Source organism: Trichechus manatus, unplaced genomic scaffold (assembly GCF_000243295.1).
Source record: "Trichechus manatus latirostris isolate Lorelei unplaced genomic scaffold, TriManLat1.0 scaffold00149, whole genome shotgun sequence".
Lineage (NCBI taxonomy): Eukaryota > Metazoa > Chordata > Mammalia > Sirenia > Trichechidae > Trichechus > Trichechus manatus.
Window position 1 is genome coordinate 5,038,534 of NW_004444085.1, and position 25,465 is coordinate 5,063,998.

At 36.7% G+C, this 25,465-nt stretch overlaps 1 protein-coding gene across 13 annotated transcripts in view; it reads right to left on the reverse strand.

Moving 5' to 3' along the window:
* The window catches only part of ZMYND11 (zinc finger MYND-type containing 11), a 160,685-nt gene that overhangs the window by 2,865 nt on the left and 132,355 nt on the right, over nucleotides 1–25,465 (reverse strand). For all 13 annotated transcript variants that reach the window (XM_023740168.1, XM_023740167.1, XM_023740172.1 and 10 more), the window contains 10 exons: nucleotides 21,962–22,039; nucleotides 21,389–21,481; nucleotides 19,072–19,159; nucleotides 18,419–18,474; nucleotides 17,206–17,283; nucleotides 15,703–15,821; nucleotides 12,008–12,215; nucleotides 11,526–11,594; nucleotides 10,489–10,761; nucleotides 9,987–10,172 (listed from right to left, as the gene is read on the reverse strand). In XM_023740168.1, coding sequence (XP_023595936.1) covers nucleotides 9,987–10,172; nucleotides 10,489–10,761; nucleotides 11,526–11,594; nucleotides 12,008–12,215; nucleotides 15,703–15,821; nucleotides 17,206–17,283; nucleotides 18,419–18,474; nucleotides 19,072–19,159; nucleotides 21,389–21,481; nucleotides 21,962–22,039 — 1,248 coding nt within the window. The remainder of the gene's footprint in view (nucleotides 1–9,986; nucleotides 10,173–10,488; nucleotides 10,762–11,525; nucleotides 11,595–12,007; nucleotides 12,216–15,702; nucleotides 15,822–17,205; nucleotides 17,284–18,418; nucleotides 18,475–19,071; nucleotides 19,160–21,388; nucleotides 21,482–21,961; nucleotides 22,040–25,465) is intronic.

The following is a 25,465-nucleotide window of genomic DNA, read 5'->3' on the forward strand; positions in this document are numbered from 1 at the left end:
TTTTTTTCATCTCTATTAGGTCATTCCCCTCAGCACACAAACATTGATAATTTCTTTTTCTTTTTTTGCTCTTGACGTCACATCCCTTTTCAGCCATCACTCCCATTTCTCTACTCCTCTTCAAAAACTCCTTGAAAGAATTGTCTATACTTGCTATTTCTAATCCTCCTCCTCCCACTTTTCCTTAAACCTATGAAGTCTTTCACCCCTACCATTTCACTGAATATGCTATTATCAAGGTCACTTATGGCCTCAAATACAGGGGTCAATTCCCAGTCTTTATCTTATTTGGAAATGTCTGGAAATATTTTTAATTGTCAAGACTTGGGGGGGGGGTGTGTGCCACTGGTTTCTAGGGGGTATAGCCCAGGGATGCTGCTAAACATCCCACAAGGTACAGGAGAGCCCCTGCCTCAACAAAGAATTTTTGGGTCCAAACGTCAGTAGTACTGAGATTTGAGAAGCCCTGATCTAAACAAAGAATGCACATAATTTTGTCAATTGATTGGACATGGAAGAAAATGGTGAAAAAGTCAAAGCTAAGGTTTTTAAGCTAAAAGAATAGTGGTATCATCAACAGACACCCAGAAGTGAGGATGAGCGGGTGTTGACAAGGAAGATGAGTGGGTTGAGTGTTGGACACTAAACACTTGAAATGGGTCAGTAAAGATATGTAAATTCTATAGACAGACAGACAGACAGATGGATAGATAGATACAGATTTTATGGTTGATGGTGAGAGTCCTGATAAGAAGACTCAGAATAGCCTATATTGGGTACCTAAAAATTCTGTCCTCTAATTTTCTTCATGATTTTGGTCTTCTGTCCTTTCTGATCTATTACAGTATATCTTTGCAGATTTCTATGTCAGCAACTACAACTTTAGTGAAGTTACTATTAGAAGAATGTAGACAGCTAGTATAATTTTGGTAATAGCTTGGAATAGGTCAGACAGATCTGTATTTGAAACTTAGGGCTGTACCATCAACCAGTTATGTGACCTTGGACCAAGTTTATTTATCTTCTATTTTAGTTTCCTCATCTTTAAATAATATTTCCCCATAAAGTTGTTTTAGGATGAAGTAAACCCACTTTTAAACAGCACTATCCTGCCTCCTGTTTCCCATGTATCCTGTTATTGTTTGTTCATTCATTTATTCATGCATTCATTAATTTATTGATTTAGTTTGCATTTCTCCCTTTGTATATTTCAAGGCTATACCATTCTTACTATGTTTCTTTTGATTTTGTCTCATCTTAACATCCACTTTTTTAGCATGTGACATATTTACATGCTTTCTGTCCTATAATACTGTACTGTCTCTTAAATTGCTTCTACATATTTTACCAGTCTACTAGAAATAATGTGATAAGTGGAAAAAGTTTAGGATTTGGAATTCCAGGTTAGGTACAGTCCTAACTCTACCAACTGGGTTTAGCTCTACCAACTGAGTTTTTAATCATTCTGTTGAATCTCATGAGCCTCAAATTCATTATCTAAAGAATGGGACTAGCAATAACAGCCTCAGCTATTTCACAAATGGTAACCAGTTAACCAGTTGCCATTAAGCTGAACCCAACCCATGGCGGCCCCATGTGTGTCAGAGTAGAACTCCATAGGGTTTTCAATGGCTGATTTTTCAAAAGTATATTGCCAGGTCTTTCTTCTGAGGACCTCTGGGTAGACTCAAACCTACAACCCTTCAGTTAGCAGCTGAACACATTAACCATATGTATTACCCAGGGACGTCTCATAAATAGTAAAGTGTTATAAGCAGCAGCATTAGAATTCTTTATTATAGCCTCCTCTTCCCATTTCCTTGATTCTTTAGTAAACTTATGGAAGTATCTTCTCATAAATCCAATGTCCCTTTCTGCCTTTTCTAGTCACTGCATGAAGTTAAAATTATTGCAGAGATGGTCTTAGGGCATTCTGCTTCTGCTATTATTGAGTACACCTTAATTCTCGTCTAGTGATATTTTTCTTTACTCCTCAGTTTTTCCTCCCACGTTGTCTGCATATATTTTTCTAAATTATATGCTAAGTTTCCTCTTTCCTTCTTGCCAAATCTGTATCACAATTATTTCTTTCATGAAAAGTTTACATGTACTTGAAGAATCTCTTCATTATGTAAGCTTGATAAAATGAAGAATTTAAATAAGTGATCATAAAACTTTGTAATAATTCATTAAAATTGAAAACCAAATTCTGAATTTTGGGGGAAAAAAAACCTTTTTCCTACTAATATAGTAAATGTTGTGGAGGATTGTAAGAAAAGTATATGACTCTATGTACTCAGAAAGCTTCTAATATAAGTGGAAAGATGACTTACAAACATGACACAATAAAAATGATACTCTTTAATCAGGTTCTAAGGGCGTATACTATAATTAGAGACCAATGAGATGTTCCTCCAAAGTAAAAATAATTTCTAATTATTATTGTATTATGTAATATATAAATGCTAAGTGCAATAATTTAAAAATCTTTAATTTACTATTATGATCCTTATATTTCCAATTTCACAACTTAGATATTACCTATTTACCTAGATAAAAGACTTGTATATGTGAAGAAGTTATATAAATTGTACTAAATAATTCATGTACTAAAATATCTTAATCTCATTTTAACAAAATAATCCTGAACCATACTCAGTGTGAAGGTTAATGTTATGTGTCAACTTGGCTAGGCCATGATTCTCAGTATTATGTAATTATCCTCCATTTTGTGATCTGATATAAGAGGAGTTTCCTTGAGGGTGTGTGGCCTGATGTATTATATATGGACGTTCTGGCAAAGCTCACTTGCTCTGTATCCTGCATCTGACTTGTCATCCTCTGACCTCCTGTTCTTGGGACAGGAGCAAGCAGCCTGCTGCCTGGCCTGCAGATTTTGGGATTAGTCAGCTCCCAGAACCCCATGAGCCAGCAGCCTTCTCCCTGCCAATTTTGGGTACGTCAACCCCTGCAACTATGTGAGTCAAGAAAAGCCTCCAGCCTGACGCTTAACCCACAAATTTGGGATTTGCCAGCCTCCACAACTGTCTGAGCCATTTCCCTGAAACAAATCTCTCTATATATCTATATATATACACTTCACTGGTTTTGTTCTTCTAAAGAACCCAACTTAAGACATTTGGTACCAAGAGTGATTTTAGAGGAACAAATTTTTTTTTTTTTAATTGTACTTTAGAGGAAGGTTTACAGAACAAACTAGCTTCTCATTAAACAGGTAGTACACAGACTGTTTTATGACATTGGTTAACAAACCCATGGCATGTCAGCACACTCCCTTCTTGACTTTGGGTTCCCTATTACCAGCTTTCCTGTCCCCTCCTGCCTTCTAGTCCTTGCCCCTGGGCTGGTGTGCCCCTTTAGTCTCATTTTGTTTTATGGGCCTGTATAATCTTTGGATGAAGGGTGAACCTCAGGAGTGAATTCATTACTGAGGTAAAAGGGTGTCCGGGGGCCATACTCTCGGGATTTCTCCAGTCTGTGTCAGGCCAGTAAGTCTGGTCGTTTTTGGGAGTTAGAATTTTGTTCTATGTTTTTGTCCAGCTCTGTCCAGGATCCTCTATTGTGATCCCTGTCAGAGCACTCACTGGTGGTAACCGGGCACCATCTAGTTGCACTGGACTCATTCTGGTGGAGGCCATGATATTTGTGGTCCATTAGTCCTTTGGACTGATCTTTCCCTTGTGTCTTTAGTTTTCTTCATTCTCCCTTGCTCCCAAAGGGGTGAGACCAGTGGATCATCTTAGATGGCTGCTCACAGGCTTTTAAGACCCCAGATGCTACTCACCAAAGTAGAACATAGAATGTTTTCTTTATAAACTATGTTATGCAAATTGAGCTAGATGTTCCCCGAGACCATGGAGGAACAAAATCTTAAGGATGAGTTTTCTGAATTGTTTCTCAAGTCTGGCTAGACCTAAATACACTGATGACTCTAATTCCAGTAAGGAAGAGGGCACAGCTAATCCATGGCATAAGGTGGCAGTAGAAATAATTAAAATATCACCACCACTGGATCAAATATTTGTGATAAACAAGGCTCTGAGTGATTGTGTATTTGATACCTTTAAGCATTTCTGTCAAACTGAGAAGTATAGGGAAGCTGGTTGGTTGGTACTGCTTTTACCAGACAAAGTGGTGAAGAAAGAGATGAGCTCATGGCTTCAGAGTTACAGCTCAAGCACCACATAAAAGAAAGTTCCCACTTACACCCTGAAAGAAAGCCTTATTTCTTGTAGTAACAGTGCTGACATTGCTGAAAACCAAACCCACAGTCTTAAGAGTGGCTAAAGTACAATGCCAACTGAATTCCCAACATCAAATGGTGTCTGAAATTAAAGTGAGAGCACTGATTGGGAAGAAATGGGATACTGAAACATGGGATGGGGAAATATGGGCAGATAATCAGGAAGCTGGGGACACTGAGCCCCTAAATTCCATTGAATCATTCCTGCCAACAGAACCAGCCCTCTTACTCCCATTGAAAGAGATTACTTCACCTTTGTCTGTAAAACCATTATCCCTTCTACCACCATCCAAAGAGATTAACCCATCTGTGTCTTAAGACCGTTTCTCTGAGATATCGCCTGAGGCAGCATCTGGGGCATTGCCTGGGGTATCACCTGAGGCAGATGCTTTACAAGAAGTTGTAGAATTGCCTAGGACCCACCCTCACCACCCATTTTTGTTTCTAGACCTATAACTAGACTTAAATCCCAGTAAGCCCCAAGAGGTGAAGTACAAAATGTAACCCAGGAGGAGATATGCTACACTGCAACGGAACTGCTTGATTTTTCTAATACATACCAGTAGAAATCTGGGGAATATGTGTGGGAATGCCTATTAATGATGTAGGATAATGGTCCAGTGAACATAAAGTTGGATCAGGCTAGTTTATTGATCTGGGCCCACTAAGCACAGATTCTTCATTCAGTGTTTCAGCTTGAGACATTAGAAAAAGATCTAATAGTTTTATTTGGTTGGTTCACTGAAGCATGGATTAAGTGGAGGCCTATACTAAATCAAGTTTAAATGCCAGACCTGCCTTGGTATACTGTAGAAGAAGTTTACCAAAGGCTTAGGGAAACTGGCATATTAGAATGGATCTGTCAGATTGGACCCCAAACCCACCCATGGAGAACCCAGAAGACACAACTTTCATCACAACGATGAGGAATAAATTTGTGAAGGGAGTCCCAGCATCCTCGAAGACTGCTGTGATTGCTATTTTATATAAGTCAGATTTGACAGTGGGAACTGCCCTAACTGAATGAAGATACCTAATTTCAGTGGGGCTGATTGGACCCCAGGTGGTAGGGGCCAAGTGGCAGCACCTAATTGACAAAGACAAGGTGGGCATGGTTACTGCAGAGTCAAAACAGTAATCATAATAGTCTGACTCGTAAGGACTTATGGCATTGGCTACTTAGTCATGGTGTCCCTAGGAGTGAAACAGATGGGAAATCTACTAAATATTTACTTGATCTGTTCAAGCAGAAGAATTCTAGGTCAAGTGAATCACAGTCTTACTTGAATCGCCAGAACAGAGTCACGGCCCCTCAATCATTCCTGAATTGAGCCAGGTTACAAAGCTACAGTCCTTGAATGGAGGAGAGGCCAGGTCCTGTGAGGAAGGATCTCACTACGCTGTCAGAAATTTATACTGTTAATCTTTCTCACAGCCTTCCCCAAAGAGATCTGCAGTTTTTTACAAGAGTGATAGTTCACTGGGGAAAAGGAAATAACCAGACATTTCTGGCATTACTGGACACTGGCTCTGAACTGATACTAATTCCAGGAGACCCAAAATGTCACTGTGGCCCAGCAGTCAGAGTCGGGGCATATGGAGATCAGGTTATTAATGGAGTCTTAGCTGATGTCTGCCTCACAGTGGGTCCAGTGGGTCCCTGAACCCATCCTGTAGTGATTTCCCCAGTTCCAGAATGCATAACTGGAATATACTCAGCAACTGGCAGAAGCCCCACGTTGGATCCTTGACAAATAGAGTAAAGGCTATTATGGTAGGAAAAGCCAAGTGGAAGCCATTAGAGCTGCCTATACCTAGGAAAATAGTAAAACAAAAGCAATACCATGTTCCTGGAAGGATCGCAGAGATTACTGCCACCATCAAGAACTTGAGGATGCAGGGGTGGTGAGTCCCACCACATCCCCATTCAACTCGCCTATTTGGCCTGTATGAAAAACAGATGGATCTTGGAGAATGACAGTGGATTATCATGAACTTAACCAGGTGGTGACTCTAACTGCAGCTTCTGTTCCACATGTAGCTTCATTGCTTGAGCAAATTAATAACATCTTCTGGTACCTGGTATACAGCTGTTGATCTGGCTAATGCCTTTTTCTTCATACCTGTTTTAAAGGACCACTGGAAGCAGTTTGCCTTCAGCTGGCAAGGCCAACAATACAGCTTCACTATCCTAGCTCAGGGGTATATCAATACTCTAACCCTATGTCATAATTTAGTCCGCAGGGACCTTGATCGCCTTTCCCTTCCACAAGACGTCACACGGGTCCATTATGTTGATGATATGCTGACCGGACCTAGTAAGGAAGAAGTATCAATGACTCTAGACTTATTGGTAAGACATTTGCATGTTAGAGGATGGGAAATTAACCTGAGAAAAATTCAGGTGCCTTCCACCTCAGTGAAATTTCTAGGGGTCTAGTGGTGTGGGGCATGTCAAGATATTTCTTCTAAAGTGAATGATAAATTGTAGCATCTGGTCTCTCCTACACTAAAAGGAGGCACCATGCCTAGTGGGCCTCTTTGGATTTTGGAGGCAACATATCCCTCATTTGGCTGTGACACTCTGGCCTATTTGTCAAGTGACTCAAAAAGCAGCTAGATTTGAGTGGGGCCCAGAACAAGAGAAGGCTCTGCAACAGGCTGTGTGCCATGCAAGTGGCTCTGCCACTTAGGCCATATGATCTAGCTGATCCAATGGTGCCTGAAGTGTCAGTGGCAGATAGAGATGCTGTTTGGAGTCTTTGGGAGGCCCCTGTTGGTGAATCACAGTGCAGACCCTTAGGATTTTGGAGCAAAGCCCTGCTATCCTCTGCAAATAACTGCTCTCTTTTGAGAAACAGCTTTTGGCTAGTTACTGGGCCTTAGAAGAGACTGAATGCTTAATCATGGGCCACCAAGTCATCATGCGGTCTGAGCTGCCCATTATGAACTGGGTATTGTCTGAGTCACAGGGTCGTAAAGTCGGACTTGCACTGCAGCACTTCATCATTAAATGTAAGTGGTATATATGAGATTGGGCTCAAGCAGTACGTGAAGGCACAAGTAAGTTACATGAGTAAGTGGCCCAAATGCCTAGGGTCTCCACTTCTGTCACATTACTTTCCCTCTCTCAGTCTGCACCTATGGCCTCATGAGGAGTTCCTTATGATCAATTCACTGAGGAAGAGAAAACTCGTGCCTTGTTTACAGATGGTTCTGCGCAATATGCAGGCACTACTCAGAAGTGAACAGTGGCAGCACTGCAGCCCTTTCTGGGACCTCCCTGAAGGACAGCAGTAAAGGGAAATCCTCCCAAAGGGCAGAACTTTGAGCAGTGCACCTTGTTGTTCACTTCTCTTAGAAGGAGAAATGGACAGGTGTGCAACTATATACTTATTCATGGAGTGTGGCCAATGCTTTGGCTGGATGGTCAGGGACTTTGAAGGAACATGATTGGAAAATTGGAGACAAGGATTTATGGGGAAGAGGTATGTGGATAGACCTCTATGAACGGGCCAAAGAAGTGAAGATATCTGCGTCTCATGTGAACGCTCACCAAACAGTGACTTTGGCAGAGGAAGGTTTTAACAATCAAGTGGATAGGACGATGTGTTCTGTGGATACCAGTTAGCCTGTTTCCCTAGGTGCTCCTGTCATTGCCCAATGGCTCATGAACAAAGTGGCCATGGTGGCAGGGGTGGAGGTTATGCATGGGCTCAGCAACATGGACTTCCACTCACCAGGGCCAACTTGGCTACAGCTGCTGCTGAGTGCCCAATCTGCCAGCAGCAGAGACCAACAGACTTCTGATATGGCACCATCCCTCAGGGCCATCAGCCAGTAACCTGGTGGCAGGTTGATTACATTGGACCGCTTCCATCATGGACAGGGCAGTGTTTTGTTCTTACTGGGATAGACACTTATTCTGGATATGGATTTGCCTTCCCTGCATGCAATGCTTCTGCCGAGACTACTATCCATTAATTTACAGAATTCCTTATGCACTGTCATGATAGCCTACACAGCATTGCCTCAGATCAAGGAACTCTCTGCTCACACTATGTTCCCCATCATCCTGAAGCAGCTGGCTTGATAGAACAATGGAATGGCCTTCTATAAACACATTAATGACACCAGCTAGGTGGCCATACTTTGCAGGTTTGGGGGGGGTCAGTGTTCTGCACAAGGCTGTGTATGCTCTAAAACAGCACCTAATGTAGGGTGCTGTTTCTTCCATAGCCAGGATTCATGGGTTCAGGAATCAAGGGGTGGATATGGAATTGGCACCACCCACTATTATTCCTAGTGACTTACTCGCAAAATTTTTGCTTCCTGTTCCTGAGACTCTATGCTCTGCAGGTCCAGAGGTCTTACTTCCAAATAAGCAAAGCTCCCACCTGGAGATACAACACTGATTGTGTTTAACCGGAAGTTAAGAATGCCACCTGGCCACTTTGGGCTGCTCCTCCCTCTGGATCAACAGGCAAAGAAGGGAGTTACTATATTGGTTGGTGTGATTGATCCTGATTACCAAGGGGAAATCAGATTTGATATTACATAATGGAGGTAAAGAAGAGTATGTCTGAAATGCAGGAGATCCCTTAGGGCAACTCTTAGTACTACCATGCTCTGTGATTAAAGTCAAGGGAAAACTGTGCAACCCAATTCCAACATAACTACTAATGGCCCAGACCCTTCAGGAATGAAGGTTTGGGTCACCCCACAGGGCAAAGTACTATGACCAACTGAGGTGTTTGCTGAGGGCCAAGGGAATACGGAATGGGTGGTAGAAGAAGGTAGTTCTAAATACCAGTTACAACCATGTGACCAGTTGTAGAAACAAGGACTGTAATTGTTATGAGTATTTCTTTCTTGTTTTGTTATACTACATGTATGTGTGCATATATGTACATATATATGTATGTATATATGGCAATTATTTTTATTTTCTTCCCTCCCTTATCCCATTACTTATTATAAATATAAGATGTAAAAAGGGCTAGTGCGTTTTCGGTTGTACGCATGTTGTTTCACATTAGGTGCAAGTATGAATTCATTGTCTTCATTCAGAGATTATATATGGTTTAAGGTGATGTGTACAGGTGCCAAGTTGACGGGGGGTGGATGGTGATGGTTAATGTTATGTGTCATAGCTGGGCCATGATTTTTAGTATTATGTAATTATCCTCCATTATGTGATCTGATCTAAAAGGAGTTTCCTTGGGGGTGTGGCCTGCACCCAGTATATATTGAGCTCAATCGCTCTGGATCCTGCATCTGACTTGTCATCCTCTGACCTCCGGTTCCTGGGATGTGAGCCTTCTGCCTGACCTGCTGATTTTGGGTTCATCAACTCCTGCAACCACATGAGGCAGGAAAAGCCTCCAGCCTGATGCCCGACTCACGAATTTGGGACTTGTCAGCCTTCACAACTACGTGAGCCATTTCCTTGAAATAAATCTCCATATATATTTACATGTATGTGTTTTACTGGTTTTAATCCTCTAGAGAACCCAGCCTAAAACACTCAGTAATGTGGGATCTGGGGTCAGAGATTACAGGACTTCTAATAAAAATTTTTAAATCAAAGTTGTAAATTTCACATTCTGTCTTATTTCAGGAAGAATTTATGTATATGCTACATATACCCTTCTGAGTTTATTTTAATCATACCCTTGCTACATTTGCAGAAATCATTTGATAAAAAAATACTGATATTTACCCACTGTTTTTTCTTGGTCTGAGAAATTAGTTGTTTGTGCTGTGTTGCTAGCTTCTTAATTTCTTCTACAAATTCTTCTTTACACTTTTCCTTTACTTGCTTACATTTTCTGTCCATCTCACCCTGCATATTGGCTACAGCTTTATTTACAGCTTGTCTTTTTTCTTCTTCCATTTCAGAACGCAGCTGAAATTAAAAGTTAAATAATATGTCAGCTCAATCACTTAAATAAAAACCACTTTAATACATATTTTCTTCTCAAATGATGTAACTCCTTTTATTTCAGTAAGATGTGTAGAAAATTTAGATGAGAAAAAGTATCCTTATTAATTGAAATAGTATAAAAGATACAGGTTTAATTATATTCCTAGTTGTAAAAAGCTGCTACCTGGTTAATGCATAAATAAAAGGTGCTAATAAACCACTACAGGAAATGCTGTTCATTCATTTTGCCCAGATTTCAGAAAACAACATGTTATATATACCAGGTGTGATGCTTTACCTTTTCTAGAGCTTCTCGTACAACTCTTTCAGTTTCTCGCTTGTGATCAGATTTCATTCGGTCTTTAAAGTCATTGAAAATTTTGGTGTATTTGTCATGGCACATGCTTTGACACACTCCATCATTAGTGGTCTGAGTGCTCCGATGCAGCATTCTTGGGGAAGAGGCACTTAACTTCTTGGTCTGAGTTGAAACTGAAACTTTTTCGATTGGCTGAGGCATTGTGGGAATTTCCTGGCTAGAACTTACTGCTTCAGTTTCAGGCTCTGGTTCCTACAGAGTAAGAAAAGTGCTTAGACCTAAAACAAAGCAATATAATTTACCAGTACAAGGACAAGCTCCATTAGGATGAAAATGCAGTGATATACATACACAGCCATGTAATAAACTGCTGTTAAAAACACGTTAATTAACAGCTATAATAATTCCAAACAGGAATTTACAATTTCATTACATAGTAATACTTTTTTTTTTCCTTTTAAAATACACCAAAAAAGTTTATCATACAGAAAATCATTATAAACAACTTATAATCACTGCTGTGGACTAGATTCATTAACACATCTCTTAAGATCCTAAACCACTTCTCACTGAATATGTGTTTGGACTATGCCCAGATTTATATGTGGTTTTAAAACCTGCATGAATCATATCATTAAATATGGCCATAGTTTCTGCCAGTTTTTAAATGTTGGCCTGACTTATTTAGTTGTTTGGTGCTTTATTTTTAATAATGCTATGAAAAAAATAGCAGGGTTTCCGAGAAATGTAGCACTGTAAAGCAAAGTGCCCATCCCACTTAGCCAAATTTTAATTAAGATGTTTAATTAAGATGGAGACTTTCAGCATGTGTTTGTTATTCTAGTGATAGTAGATAATGACAGGAAAGCTCAGGAAACTAGGTTCAAACTTGATTGATAATATTTGAAAGATGGCAGTTGCATTTCACAAGTATCCACCAGGAGCGACTGTCCGTGACTTTAAAAATATTTCCTGTTTCAACTGCCATTTGGACACTCAAGGTCAGGGCAACTTACTTCTTTTTTGGGTTCCACACTTTGATTACGTCGTCCTTTCTTTGCTCTTGGTTCCTGAGTGACCTTCAGCTGTGGGCATTATAAAAGTAATAGCATATTATTCCAGATATTAAGAAATACTTCCCTGCTGAAAAGACTAGTAATGGACCCACAGGTGAGAAGTAAATAAATTTGCTCACTTTTTCCACTAGCTCTTTCAAACCACTTAGTTTACCACTTACTTAATTACCTATCCTGGTAACTGATGGCTTTATGAAATGAGCAGTGTACTTAGGCTCTTCTCACTGGTGGGGTCAGGCTCAAGGCTGTTGATGGTTTTATATTTATGTATTTGAATTGGGTTTGATTTAGCAGAGCACTTTACAAATGTTTATATGAAAGAGAAGGAAAAATGTCAGAATCTGTTCATTACAGTGAGGAGTGTACACTAACAATTTTCACATTTAAAAACAATAAATAGTTTCTATTGAGACACAACTCACCTGCTCATTACTGGTAGAGGAGATACTGGATTCTGCCTCTTCCTCACCTCGGTCCTCATTCTTAGACTTCCAGAATCTTCCTTCACGAAGGAAACGCTGATGCAATTCCAGTTCATCACATGCCTTTTTCCAGCCCATACTACGCTTAACATGCAACCGATGAATGTTGACTGTGATATCTTGTATGTTTTCGGAAGGAATCCAGGCCCTATAAAAAATGTTTAAAGGTATAGTTAGAAATTTCCAAATTGGTAGGAAAAGGTGTACATATAAAAGTACTTAGTAGACCCTACCTAGTGTAAAGTACTGTTTATGGCAATTCTAATCTAATCTGTTAATTATGGCTTGAAAAAAAAAAACTCTTACCAAGTAGAAAATAGTTGTTTATTTTTTACAGTCATGAAAGCAAAGTTCTCAGAATTGAAGTGACTCACAAATACCTCCTAATTATTCATTTTCTTTAATCTGCTGAGCTTGTCATAGTTCATATTTACATTCTTCATAAGTCCTTCTTAAAAATACTATCTCTTACTGATTTGGTAAATTAGTAGGCCCATTTATGTATCTGCAGATTAGCACTACATAATCATTTGAAAATGCCTAGTAATTTTCATGAGATACATACATTTATCTATATAAAATAACTATAAAATATTACCCAGTGACTTTTATTTATACTGTGCCCCTATTCATTATTAGATAAACAAGATTAATGAAAAGAGAAGTGTTTGCATTTAAATTAGTATCAGTCTAGAATGTTGTATCAATTCAACAAATACTTTTGTATACCACTGGAAGGTACTACAAAGAATATAAAGGTGAATCAGAATCTATTTGATCTTGAGTTCTACCGCCTCATTTTACAGCTGAAGGAGATGTTGCCCATATGGATTAAGGTAAACTATTAATTAGTGGCTAGAGTCTAGGGCTTAGGTCTCCTAATTCCTACGAGACTTCTATATACATTGCCTCTACCTTTAAGGAACTTACAATTTTCTCAGAAAGAACTAAGAAAATAATTACAATGCAAGGCAGCATGTAGTAAAGGTGATTCTAGGGTGCTGTGAAGAGGAAGAGGTTTTCATTTGATTGTGGGTGGTCAGATGGCTTCATTTGGGCTTGATCTTGAAGGATGAATAAGATTTAGATGGGACCATATGAGGGGAGAAATTCCAGGCAGAGGGAATGTCACAAATAAGGTAGAAAACTGTAGGGTTGTCTGAGCAACAGTTAATAAGACATCTTTAAGAGCATCGGTACAAGTTGGGATACAGCGCTATAAAATGTATCAATGTAGAGATGAACAGTTTCTGCATAGAGACTAAATTGTTTAAGTAGAATCTTTCAGGAAACAGGAAGCTTGGGAAAATGTAATTTTCCAATTACATTTGCAACAGTTACTCTGGAAATGTAATTTTATGTTTTAATTCTATCTTAAGGTGACAAATAAGGACTCAAGTAGATTAGCTCAAATATTCTTTTAAATATTTTCTGCTAGTATACTGAATGACATAAAACAAATTAACTCATTAATAAAATATCGCTCATGTTTGCAGATACTATAAAGCTGTTTGCAAAATGATGAAAAAAATTTTTTTGAAGTATAAATTTCTGATCATCAGATTGTTCTTTCCTATCAGTATGGATTTAAAACATAACTGAATTCCTGGTTTTCTAAGTTAACTGTGTTTTATTTAATGAAACAAACTAAACTGAATCAAACCTTTCCTCTATTCTTTGCATATTAGCATTACAATAGCTAACTGTTACTGAGTATCCACTCTGTTCCAGGTATTGTGCTTAGGTTTTTGTATATAATTTTTTTTAACCTTACGAAAACCCTTATGAGGTAGGTACTATTGAGACCCTTATTTTAACAAGTGAGGAAACTAAGGCTCAGAGAGATTAAATGTCATGTGGTGTAGTGGTTAAGAGCTATGGCTGCTAACCAAAAGGTCGGCAGTTTGAATCCACCAGGTGCTCCTTGGAAACCGTATGGGGCAGTTCTACTCTGTCCTTTAGGGTCGCTATGAGTCGGAATCGACTTCGATGGCAACCAGTTTTTTAAGATTAGAGAAGCAGTAAATGTTGAAGCCAGGACATATACTTAGTTAATCTATCCATTCTACCTACCGCTTCCTCTGTGTCTCAATTTAGAGATGGAAGGTTTCTACATGGAGACTACTCTTAACCAACCTGTTGCCACACTGCCTGGCCTGATGAAAAATTAAAATGAATATGATGTATTAAGCATGTAACATTCAAAGTTAATAACCTGATACTCATACAATTAAAATATTAATTTCATATTGGATTATTTTATTGTATCATTACTTAATGTTTCTTGACATGATAGGAATCTCAGTTAAGTGTGCATCTACAAAAGAACAGAACTACTTTTTTGGAATTTTATAGTATTCATAGGTTTCATGTAACTAAACTTCTAGTTGAATTAAATAAAGATTAAGTAAAAATTCATTATGGAGTAGAATAAAGTCCCTCAATTTGATAACTTCTTTTACAGTAATGATATTTGCATAAGACTTTACCATTTGGACATGGTAAGAGACATGGACTGTTCACAGTGATTATTCTTCTATTTTATTTATTTTGTTGTTGAGAATATACATCAACAGTTTCTACATGTACCATTCAGTGACAACAGTGATTATTTTTTGTTAATTTAAATCCTTGCAAGGTATGACTTTTAGATCATGTAGCTGGGTTTTTTACATTTTTCCCCTATTAAAATATTCTGATATTCATGTAAAGTCAACTGTGTTAAATGAACCCAAAACATCACATGTGAATTCTGTAATGGCTTGATGAGACTCATCAAATTCTGAGTCTGACAGTACACATACATGAATTCATATTTTTAAAATCAATTCTGTTAGTGACCTTATTTAGGACAACACTTAAAGACTTTCTAATCTTCAGTGTTCAATAAAGGTTAAGGTCTTAACATCAGAATGAAGGAGGTAGTTGGAATTTTATTGTATAGTTTAGCATTCCTTAGATGAGATACTTAACTATGCAAAATAATTTTATAATAGTAAAAATGGTTTTTACTGTTGGGATACATACTTTCTTATTTCATGAAAATGTAAATGTGTAAGTCACACTGTATACATCTCCCTAGCAACAGAAAATTTTAAATCTAAATTAGAAAAAATGCCTTGTTGTTATACACATATAATTCTTATGCACACTTAAGGTATTTATATACATTCTTAGACCACAAGATTGACACTGTCTAGTCCCTAATCAATAATTTTTGTCTATGGCTTTAATAGGGCCTTAAATCAACTGTAATATCATTACAACATTATGAAAATGACATTCTGAGAACCCTTCCACCTCACTGCCATTATGAAGTCAATCTCAGCAAAAACACACTTCTGAGGTTCAACAGTGTCAGTTATTGAAAATTTCCTCAGTTTAGTAAATGATGTCTGAAATATACCTAGAAATATAATTTATAGAAATCATTGTTAGTTGCATAATTAAGTTTTGTGCTGGCTTTGTTTCTTCAACTTAAAACAAATTTCAGAATTTCTCTGATGGAGAAATCATCAGGACATTGATAAAGGTGTGATTTATCACTCTCTTACAGACTTGAGAAACACAGCTATGATTAGTGGACTTTTGAGAAACACAGCTATGATTATTTGCACATAGGATCCATGAATTACCTCTGGTGGTGGTGACCAAAGAAGCGAACGTCAACCTGATTATCCTCTTTCTGCATGACTTTGGCTGGCCAAAACCCAAAACCTTTCATCTTAGCCCAAACCAGCTCATGATTAGGTATCTGGAAACAAAATGTTTTACCTTGTTATATTACTTTTAAAGTATTAAATGCAAGTACACCATTAATATTGAACTACTTAGTTAAATATAATCTATTAATTTGAAAATAATTCTTTTCTAACGCCTAAACAAATGGAACTTTTTTTTTCTGAGGTTGGTTGATTTTATCTTCAGGAAAAACAGCAAAAATTCAAATCTGGTTAAGAGTAGCAATGTGAACCTTTATTTCTCAGAGGAGACAGGAAAAATATTATCTCTTTGTAGCTTGCTGTACTTTGGAATGAGGTAGTCCCTGAAGCCAAGGGCCATATCAAATAATAGTGCCAAATAGAACACCCTAAGTTGTTTCGTAAAGTATAGTCCAGGGACCAGGAGATCAGTACCAACTGAATAAGTTCAGCTTGTTAGAAATGGGAGAATTCTAGGCCCTAGACCAGACCTGAGTCCTGAAGTGGTGCAAACAGTTAACGTGCACAGCTGCTAACCAAAAAGGTTAGAGGTTCAAGTCTACCCAGAGTTGCCTCAGAAGAAAGACCTGGTGATCTACTTCTGAAAAATCAGCCATTGAAAATCCTGTGAAGGACAGTTCTACTCTTGACATACATGGGGTCACTATGTATCAGAATCACTCTATGGCAAATGGTAGTCCAGATCCACTAAATCAGAGATCTGCATTTTAACAGGATCCTCAAGTGACTGATATGCACAGTAACTTTTCAGAAGCATTGTTCTGAAGACTGGTTTCTTTCAGGCAGCCTCATAAGCCTAATGTCATTTGGGACTGAAGATCTGGAAAACTCACATGCTTCTTTTCAGCACTCTTCTTGAAATTATGTCATTTTAGGGGAAATTATATAGCTGGAGCCCCAGGATTGCTGTGGACATATACAAAGCCTTAGACTTCTTGTGAAAGAATGAGCGGAAAAGCCAAAATTCACTTTATTCCGAAGCTTATTCTTATTTAAAGTCCTCATTTTAAAGCCAGAAATGGTTGACAATCCCATTATTCTTCCAATGTTTCAGCTGTTAATATGCATTAAAACCATATATACTATGATAAGAGCCTTTAGGTGGCACAAATGGTTAAGTGCTTGGCTACTAGCTGAAAGGCTGGCGGTTCAAACCCACCCACAGGTGCCTTGGAAGACAGGTCTGGTGATCTGCTTCTGAAAGTTCACAGCTTTGAAAACCTTATGGAGCAATTCTACTTTGCACACATGGGGTTGCCATGAGTCAGAACTGACAAACAATAGCAACAACAATACTCTGATATAAAGAAATCTATTTAGGAAGGACTGTAACCTTTAAACAAATTGGAAATAAACTTTCTTAGAGTAGTACATTACACACTTAAGAAAAAACAGAAATTACAAAATTTTACATACACAAGGATAGCAGAACCAATTGTCAGGACGAGCATTTGACAAATAGAAGCAATTCTTGCAAAGCTGTAGTTCATCCAGCTGAAAAAGAAATACAACTATTTTAGCCTATATAAGATGTACATTAAGCTATATAAAATATACTTATGTTAATTAACATTCTCATTAATATACAGTCTTGAATTTTATTCCTTATATAATCTTTTTTGCTCACATAAGCTTAAATTTTTAATTTTTCAATAAATAATACTAGAAGAACCTGTCACTTTCCTGTTAAAACCATTGCTACGACCTCATTTTACACTTACAATACAAACTTCTTACGAGGCCTGGTGTGGTCTAATCCTTGCCTTACTTTCCAGCCTCATCTGGTACCTTCTCCTTGTTTAGCTCTCACATATATGTTATTTTCTCAAAAAGGCAATCCTGACAAACCTATATAAGGTATCCACTCCCAATAGCAGCAGTCCTTACTTTGCCTCATTCTCCATTTTAGTCCCTTGCTTATTTTCTTTCAGAACCTTTTTTACAACTGGTGAAGAAAAGAATTTTGTCTGTTTCTTTTTTCCCCCTCAGTCTCCCTCATAATGGAGCTCCACGAGAAGGAAGCTTGTTACTTGTTCACCATTTTTTTCCTTCTAACACATTTCCTGGCACATAACAGACAATAAACATCAGTTGAATGAATAAAGGACAAAAGTCAAATTTGAGATAAATTATAACTTTTATGTAAACTAAGAGATATTTCTTAAAAGACAGGATAGTTACAAGTGTTTTCAAATGAGAATGACCATGAAAAAAGTCCTTAAATACATATTTTATTTATTATATAAATATGAACTTGGTTTTTTTTTGTTTTTACCTGTATAGTCTAGTACAGACTCAAATTTGAATCCTTCATTCAAATAGGACACATTTCTTGAGTGTCTGTCCAGGGCAACACATTTACATGCATTACCTAACTAATCCAATAGCTCTTGAGGATTGTGCAAGTTACTTTATAACTAAATCTAACTCCTAGGATTTCTCTGAGTACAGTTTTGCCCCCCCCCAAAAAAATTTTTTTTTGCTCTGTTTACATTATTTCCTATATATTTCAAACATAAAAAATAAAATTACATGTAAAAGTAATGGCATAATTTAAATATATATAAGAAGAGTAGAATCCTAAGAATAAATAAATTTAGATTATAGCAAGAGTTTAAATGAATAGTACCTCATGACATGTGTCTTTATATAGCATCCTCGCTATGTCGGCTTGCTCACTGTCTGCTGTAATTAAAGATAGATATTACCTATTACCAACAATCTAGAAACACAAGACTATCAAAATTAACACCATCATTTAACTTTCTTTTAGTTAAGCAAAAGTGGACATAAACTATTTTTAACCAAAATATGTATTTTAAATGAAGTTCAGGCAACAACATAAAATTCTATAGGCATATTTATTTTATATTCAACACATAACCATTACTTCTCTAGGTATTAAAAAAAAAAAGTTGCCATCAAGTCGAATCCAACCTTTTTACCTTTCAATGATGGGATATTAATGGGAAAACAACCAGAACTAATCAAAGCACTCATAAAAAAGTGTCTCAACTGAGACAAACGTGTATAAGATTATAAAGAATCACAATATTTTCATCATTTAGTGTACTACAGTTGTACCTTTGTCAGTGAATTCTATAAGCTATAATGGCATCACCAAATGTTCTCAACAGTTTAAACCCTAACATCATGACTTACAGATCATTAAGGTGTTAATTTTTAAATTTAGTGTTTTATAAAAGGTATTTCTTAAAATGGAATATAAATGGTATTTAAACAGACACACACATACAAAAGAAAAAACAAAAAATATTGAACCTCCATAGAAAATCACTGTGTTGTGGAGAAGTAGTTGAGCATCAGCTTTGAACTCATCGTAACTTCGGTATTTCCCTTCATTCACTTTCTGTAGAGGGCAAAAACAGAAAGGCAAAAGAGTCACTGGTGAAAATATTTGTCTGCATTATGTTAGCAGGTTAGTGTATGGCACACAACAGAGTTTTCCCAGGATGCTATTAGGACTACTGCTATACTATTTATTGACAGAGCATATGGGTAAAAGAAATCAACAACTCCATTTATAGTTTGAATATTACAGTACAATGGAAGGATGGCAGATCACTTATCAGCAGCCACCACTGTGCTCTATCTTAATTTACTGGAGTGAATTTTCAGCTTAAACATCTCATTTTGCAACAGTGATGAAAGCTACCGCTAAGCCTTGTAAAGAACTCTCTGGTCAGCATGGTTGATTAAGCCCTAACTACCTATCATTCTTTATAACATAGAGACTAAAAACTGAAAAATAGGACTTTTAGCCTAACAGTTTACCATAACTACTAAGAAGACACATTTGTAAAACTGAATTGGGACAAGGTGTTATTTGGAAAAATTAAAAAATAGAGTCCTAACAACAATAACATGTGTTCCTCCATATATCAAGGTAGTGCCAGGATTTCTTTGATATTAGAGTGATATATGAAAAGGATTTCCTTGTTCTCTGTAGCTTTGCCTTTGGCTGCCAAAGTGAAGGATTATGGAGGCAATCTAAGGGAGTTCTATTGGGCCAAAATTTTGGAAGTCAGGTATGACAACATTAGCTAGAAGAAGCAAGGAGGCATTTTCTTATCCTGGTTATACACTTAGGAAATTGGCTTGGAAAATAGCTTGGAATACTAAAGCCTATAAGGAATAATTAAGAACTCAGCCATCCTCTTCCTATTCCCTGACTTTGCTCATGCAGTTTCATCTCCAGGAATGGCATCTTCCTGTTGAAATCCTCCAAGACCCAACTCAATTGGCATTTCTTCCATGAAGGCTTTCCAGATTCTCCCAGTTGGAGTTACCTGATTCCTATGTGGCATCTAGAGTCACATGGGTTATTTACAAATATTGACAAATGAGTTCTACTCCTGAATTTCTGATTTTATTGGTCTATGATAAAGCTTGGTATTGTTTAGAAGTTCCTCCGGAATGATTCCAGTACGCAACTAGGTTGAGAAAACCTTCACAGCATTCCCAAAGCACTTTGTTTTGACTTTTTTTTGCAGTTACCATGGCCTGTATTTTCGTGTGTATTCAGTCTGAGCATAAAAATCATGTCTTCTCTTTATTTTACGTACAGTGCTTTTGCTCATAGTAGGCACTTGCTAAACACGTCGCCAAGATACCATTAACACAGCCAGTGTTAACCTAGGTCTCCAAGGATCAGATGGGCCTGAGCTACAATTTAGAAGAAAGGGGTATAATCTGGGGGTAGGAGGTAAAATTAAAATTACTGTTTTTGTTCCAGGATTTGCCAGCCACTTTGAAGGAACAACCTTCATTTACCCTTTTTTTACATTGAAATAATAGACCCTCAGTCTTTCTCAGCTACTAAGGTAATAAGGAAACTTACAAGATGATTTAAAATTACTCCCCTGGTCTTCCTATAGGCGATTATTATTAATCATAAACTTTCAAAATAACACGAGGTACAAAATTAGTAATTACGGCAACCTTGGCTGGAAACATGTTTAAATTTCCTATTGGATTTTATTGGAATTTATAATTAAATATTAAACTCATTAAGAGTCCTCAGCCATAGTGGACAAAATTAAGATTAAAAAATATGAAAATTTCTGAGTAAAAATCTTTACGTATTTTGTTCAAGTTGATGCCATTATTTCCCCAAACTCTAGATTAGTTCTATGTTCTCATTTTTACCTGAGAGAAACCTCTATGAACTACTGCTAAAACTAGAAATCCATGTCCAGAAATGAATTCTCTACATCTGAGATATTAAATTGACCAGGCTACAATAAATTTTCTTTAATCAACAAGTATCAAGAATCTATAGGTTTCTTGGCAAATGTTTTGTTGTATGTATCCTTACCACAATAAAACAATTTTTAAAAAATCCTCAGGTGGCTTAACACCAGGCCTTTTATAAGATGACACCTAATTTAAATTAGAGTAAGTACATGAAATTTTAAACAAATAGTAATTCCTCATTTGGTAGTTTTACTTTTAGTAAGAAAATGGGGAAAAGCACATTCTCAAGGAAACATAAACAAACAATTATTGCTTGTTAAATTATTCTTTAATTTGATAATTAAACTATATTTGAAGTAGAAATAAAAGGAACTGACTTTACCTCTTGTATGGTGGGAACATCAACAGCTGAATGTACCAGCCTCCTGTACATCGGATGTTTATTGTCTTTCCCCTTTTTATTAAGATCTATAGCCTAAAAGATTGTTAGATAAATCAATTTTAAATGTGGCTAAAGAAACACAGGTAAAATATCAGTTTCTAAAACTCAAAATATTTTCTACCTCTGAAAAGATACCTTAACAAGAAGTACTTTAAAACTGGAAAATGTAGATGCATTATATAGTTTAATGTGGTATTAAGATTTTGGTAGAAAGCAGAGTTATTTTGGAAATTTCCATATCATTTTATATATTAATTATCAATGATAATGTTCATTCCAATAAATTGAATTTAAAAATTTAAATGTTTCTAAGCTAATGTGGCAAAAACAAAGACAAAACAAAATGGTCTAAAAGCCTTTTATAGAACTGCACAAAGCGATATGATAGCAGTGGTTTTCATACTTCATACCGCTACATATGTACTGGTTGCTTCTCAGTCATTAACTGTTTAAGAATGAACCAGAGTAAAATACATTTTGGGAGATTTTCAAAGATTCCTCAGCAGGACTCACCCGCTCCTTCATGCGGGAGACAATGAATCTCAGGTATGTGCTCATCTCCTGTTTGTTTGTATTTTTCTTCTTAATGCTCTGTTAAAAAAAAAAAGGCCAAATATAAAATCTGATCATTTATATGTCTATATTCAGGTAGAAGACTTACATGTATGAAAGATTATAGTATTCAAACATTTTATTTAAAGATACATTATTTCCAACATATTTGGTAAAAAGAAACCCTTGAAGTTTGCACACCAAAATTGCATTTAACGTAACAAGTTGAGAATTGAAAAATATTATGTTGTGGTTGAAAGAATACCTTATTGTTTTTTCTTTTCTTGGTATTTTAAAACTTCAACCAATTCTCAGATGAAAAGATATAACAGACATATCATGGAGAATAACTTATTTTACAAAAAAATCGATGGCTAAAGTCCTTTAGGGGGCATCTTAAATTAGCAATACTGAACGATGAATTTTAATACAACATTATTCTTTGTTAAAAAGGTTATGAAGAATCTGTGCCATTTATGAATTATGTACAGTGCAGCTGCACACCCTGACATATTTATTTTAAAGTGTTATTGATTTATCCAGTAAAAACTCCTGTTTCTATTAGTGTGGCCTTAAAGCTAATTAGGTTCTTCAGTTTATCACTTGGAAAATCTAACTTCACTTGAAGAAAAAAAGATAGTTTCTACTTTTTTTCCCTGTCATTTTTAGACAACTAGGAAACAAGGACAGATGTTCCTATTTACTTAGTCATGGTCAAAAGACATAACCATCCAGACATTCGTTACAATGGTCTGAAGGAATGCAAAGGCAAAATATTAGATAGTGAATGTAATTACACCATATCTCAGAGGAACTGAGTAGATTTTTTGGCCACTATTTAAAGTATGTTTTAACTTTTTCAGTCCACTAGATTGTGATACTCTGCCCAATGGTATGATTACTTCCCAAAGAACTTGATACTCAGGAAGTCATTTTAATATGCTAAATACAGTAAAAAGCAAACATTTCTCATGTAACAGAGAATTCTTTAGCTTGGGCTTAAGATAATTGATTATATATACACAAAACATTAAAATATATGAATAAAAAGTGGAACGATATTTTATTATCTGGAAACTTAATTTTATTTCATGTTTAAGGTGCTATCTTCTTTCCACTTTTCACGTGGATTCTTTGTTAATGCATTCTCATAGCCAGTATTTATCTGTTTAGCTTTAGTTTATGACTTGTATACACAGCTTAATTTATGCAAATTATAGAACAGTTTTTCTCAACCCTGGCCATGTACTGGAGACACTGATGGATCTTTTACAAAATGCAGTAGGGCTTTACCTGTGACCATCAGAGTTGGAATTTTTGTACCTGTACAGAATAACCTGTACCTCTTTATTCATTTATTTGTTAATTCCTCAGGTGGTTTGATGTGTAGCCAAGATCGGTACCAGTGGTATAAATATGGAGTTTAAAATGCAGTGAAATTTCCTAGATGTCAGATTTATAATCACTGGCAGGGGAGGGGTGTAAGTTGAAAATCCTCATTTTTAACAAGATCCTTAGATGACTCTCATGTACGCTAACATTTGAGAACCATTAGCTGCTGCTTCTTAAGCCAGAGTACAGTAGGGGATGTTCCCAGGTGCTCTGTTTCTGCATGCTGTAAATCACACAGCACAAGTGCAGAAGGAGGTCTCAGTCCGTGTGAAGGTGCTGTGTAGATGTATTTTACACATGCATAGAAATGTTTTTTTCCTTTCTGCAGTAAGTTAGTCTAAGTACTTCACTCTGTTAGCTTTTGTTTTTTGAGCCTTAGAAAATACAGAAATCAAATGTTCCCCTATAGGGAAAAAATACGATGGATAGAATCAAAATTAATATCACTGTAGCTAAAACGCTCTTTCTTTGAAATAAAAAATATTGAAACACTTTGAAACAGTCTGGAAAAACCCTATTTTACACTGCTTAGGTTCAGGTAACTTGTGTACTAACTTGTTATCAGGTATTTGGTTTAAATAAAGGTCTATTTTCAGTTCCTGGTTTCTTTCAACAGAGATTACATGGATATTACATATTCTTGCAATTCTTTATTTTTGGTTTTCATCTGTTTAAAGTGTTTAAATGAATTGCTAATTTAGTATAACTATGTGCAGCAACATTTTTTTCTTCCCTCCTTTTTGGGAAGACTCTGAAAGCACAGAATTCATGTTGAAGGCGTTAATTTCACAAAACTAAATCGTAAAATAGAGGGTGAAAATCTGGTTTTGTATTATGATAATCTAGCCATTACAACAATTGTGAGGATGGTGCAGGCTGGGCAATGTTTTGTTCTGTTGTACATAGGGTGGCTGTGAGTGGGAACTGACTGGATGGCACCTAGCAACAACAATCTAGCCAGGTTGCTAGATTATCTCTATTCATTTAAGTACAGTTAAAACTGGTGAGCTGACCCTGGAAAAAAATGACTAATTCTGCAAAATGTAAAAGGAAACAAGAGAGGGATGGAATGACTTCCATAGTTAAATGAATATAGTCCACACCATTCTTCATAGCTTTAGCTAATGGAACACTGTCCAAAGTTCCTTTAAAGTATTACCTTCCTATACTACTCTGGGAAGGTCTTATACCTCGTTTAACAAAGTACTACTCAGATTCAGATATTCTATTTCAGTGTTTATCAATTCTGGTTGCACCTTAGAACCACCTGAGAAAAATTTTAAAAACACCAATGTCCATTATATAAAGTCCTACAATGGGCAAAACTCATCTATGATGGAAAATAATCAGAATGGTGGTTATCTGCGGGAGGAGGGTGGGAGTGGGAATTTACTGGGCCTGGGGCAAGAAAGGACTTTCTGTGGTGATGGTAATGTTCTGTATCTTGATGGGATTTGGGTTGCACAGGTGTTATGTACTTGTCTGATTCATCAAATGGTACACTTAAGACAGCATATCACCACGATGTAACTTTTACCTCAAAGGAAAAAAACCACCAGTGTCTTTCTGTGACCCCCAGAGATTCTGAGAAAATTGGTTTGGGGGTGGGGCCTGGGCATTCATAGTTGTAAAAGCTCCCCAGGTGTTTCTAATATGCAGTCATGATTGAGAACCTCTGCCCTAACTTCATTAAAGAGACTTCATAATTAGTACAAATATGTGCATGCAAACCAGTAGTTCAGATTTTAACCTTCTCTGCTGTACTGAGAAGTCTAAAGTGGTATATTTTAAAAAATTATTTTTTAAAGTGATCTTGATTTTTTTTTAAATCCTCACCAGATCTAGTATGACTCTCAGTCTACTTACTCATACAAATAGGAATCTGTCCCTTTTATTACATATGCCAGAAAGTGCTGTGGTGGTTATATTTTTAAGTATTTGTTGGTCCTTTTCAGTTACTTTACAAGGTCGCTGTGAGTTGGAATTGACAGCAATAGGTTTGGTTTTTTAAATTTTTTTCAGTTACTGTAGTTATAAACTTCAAGTATTTTGGTTGCATACAAGGATTAACCA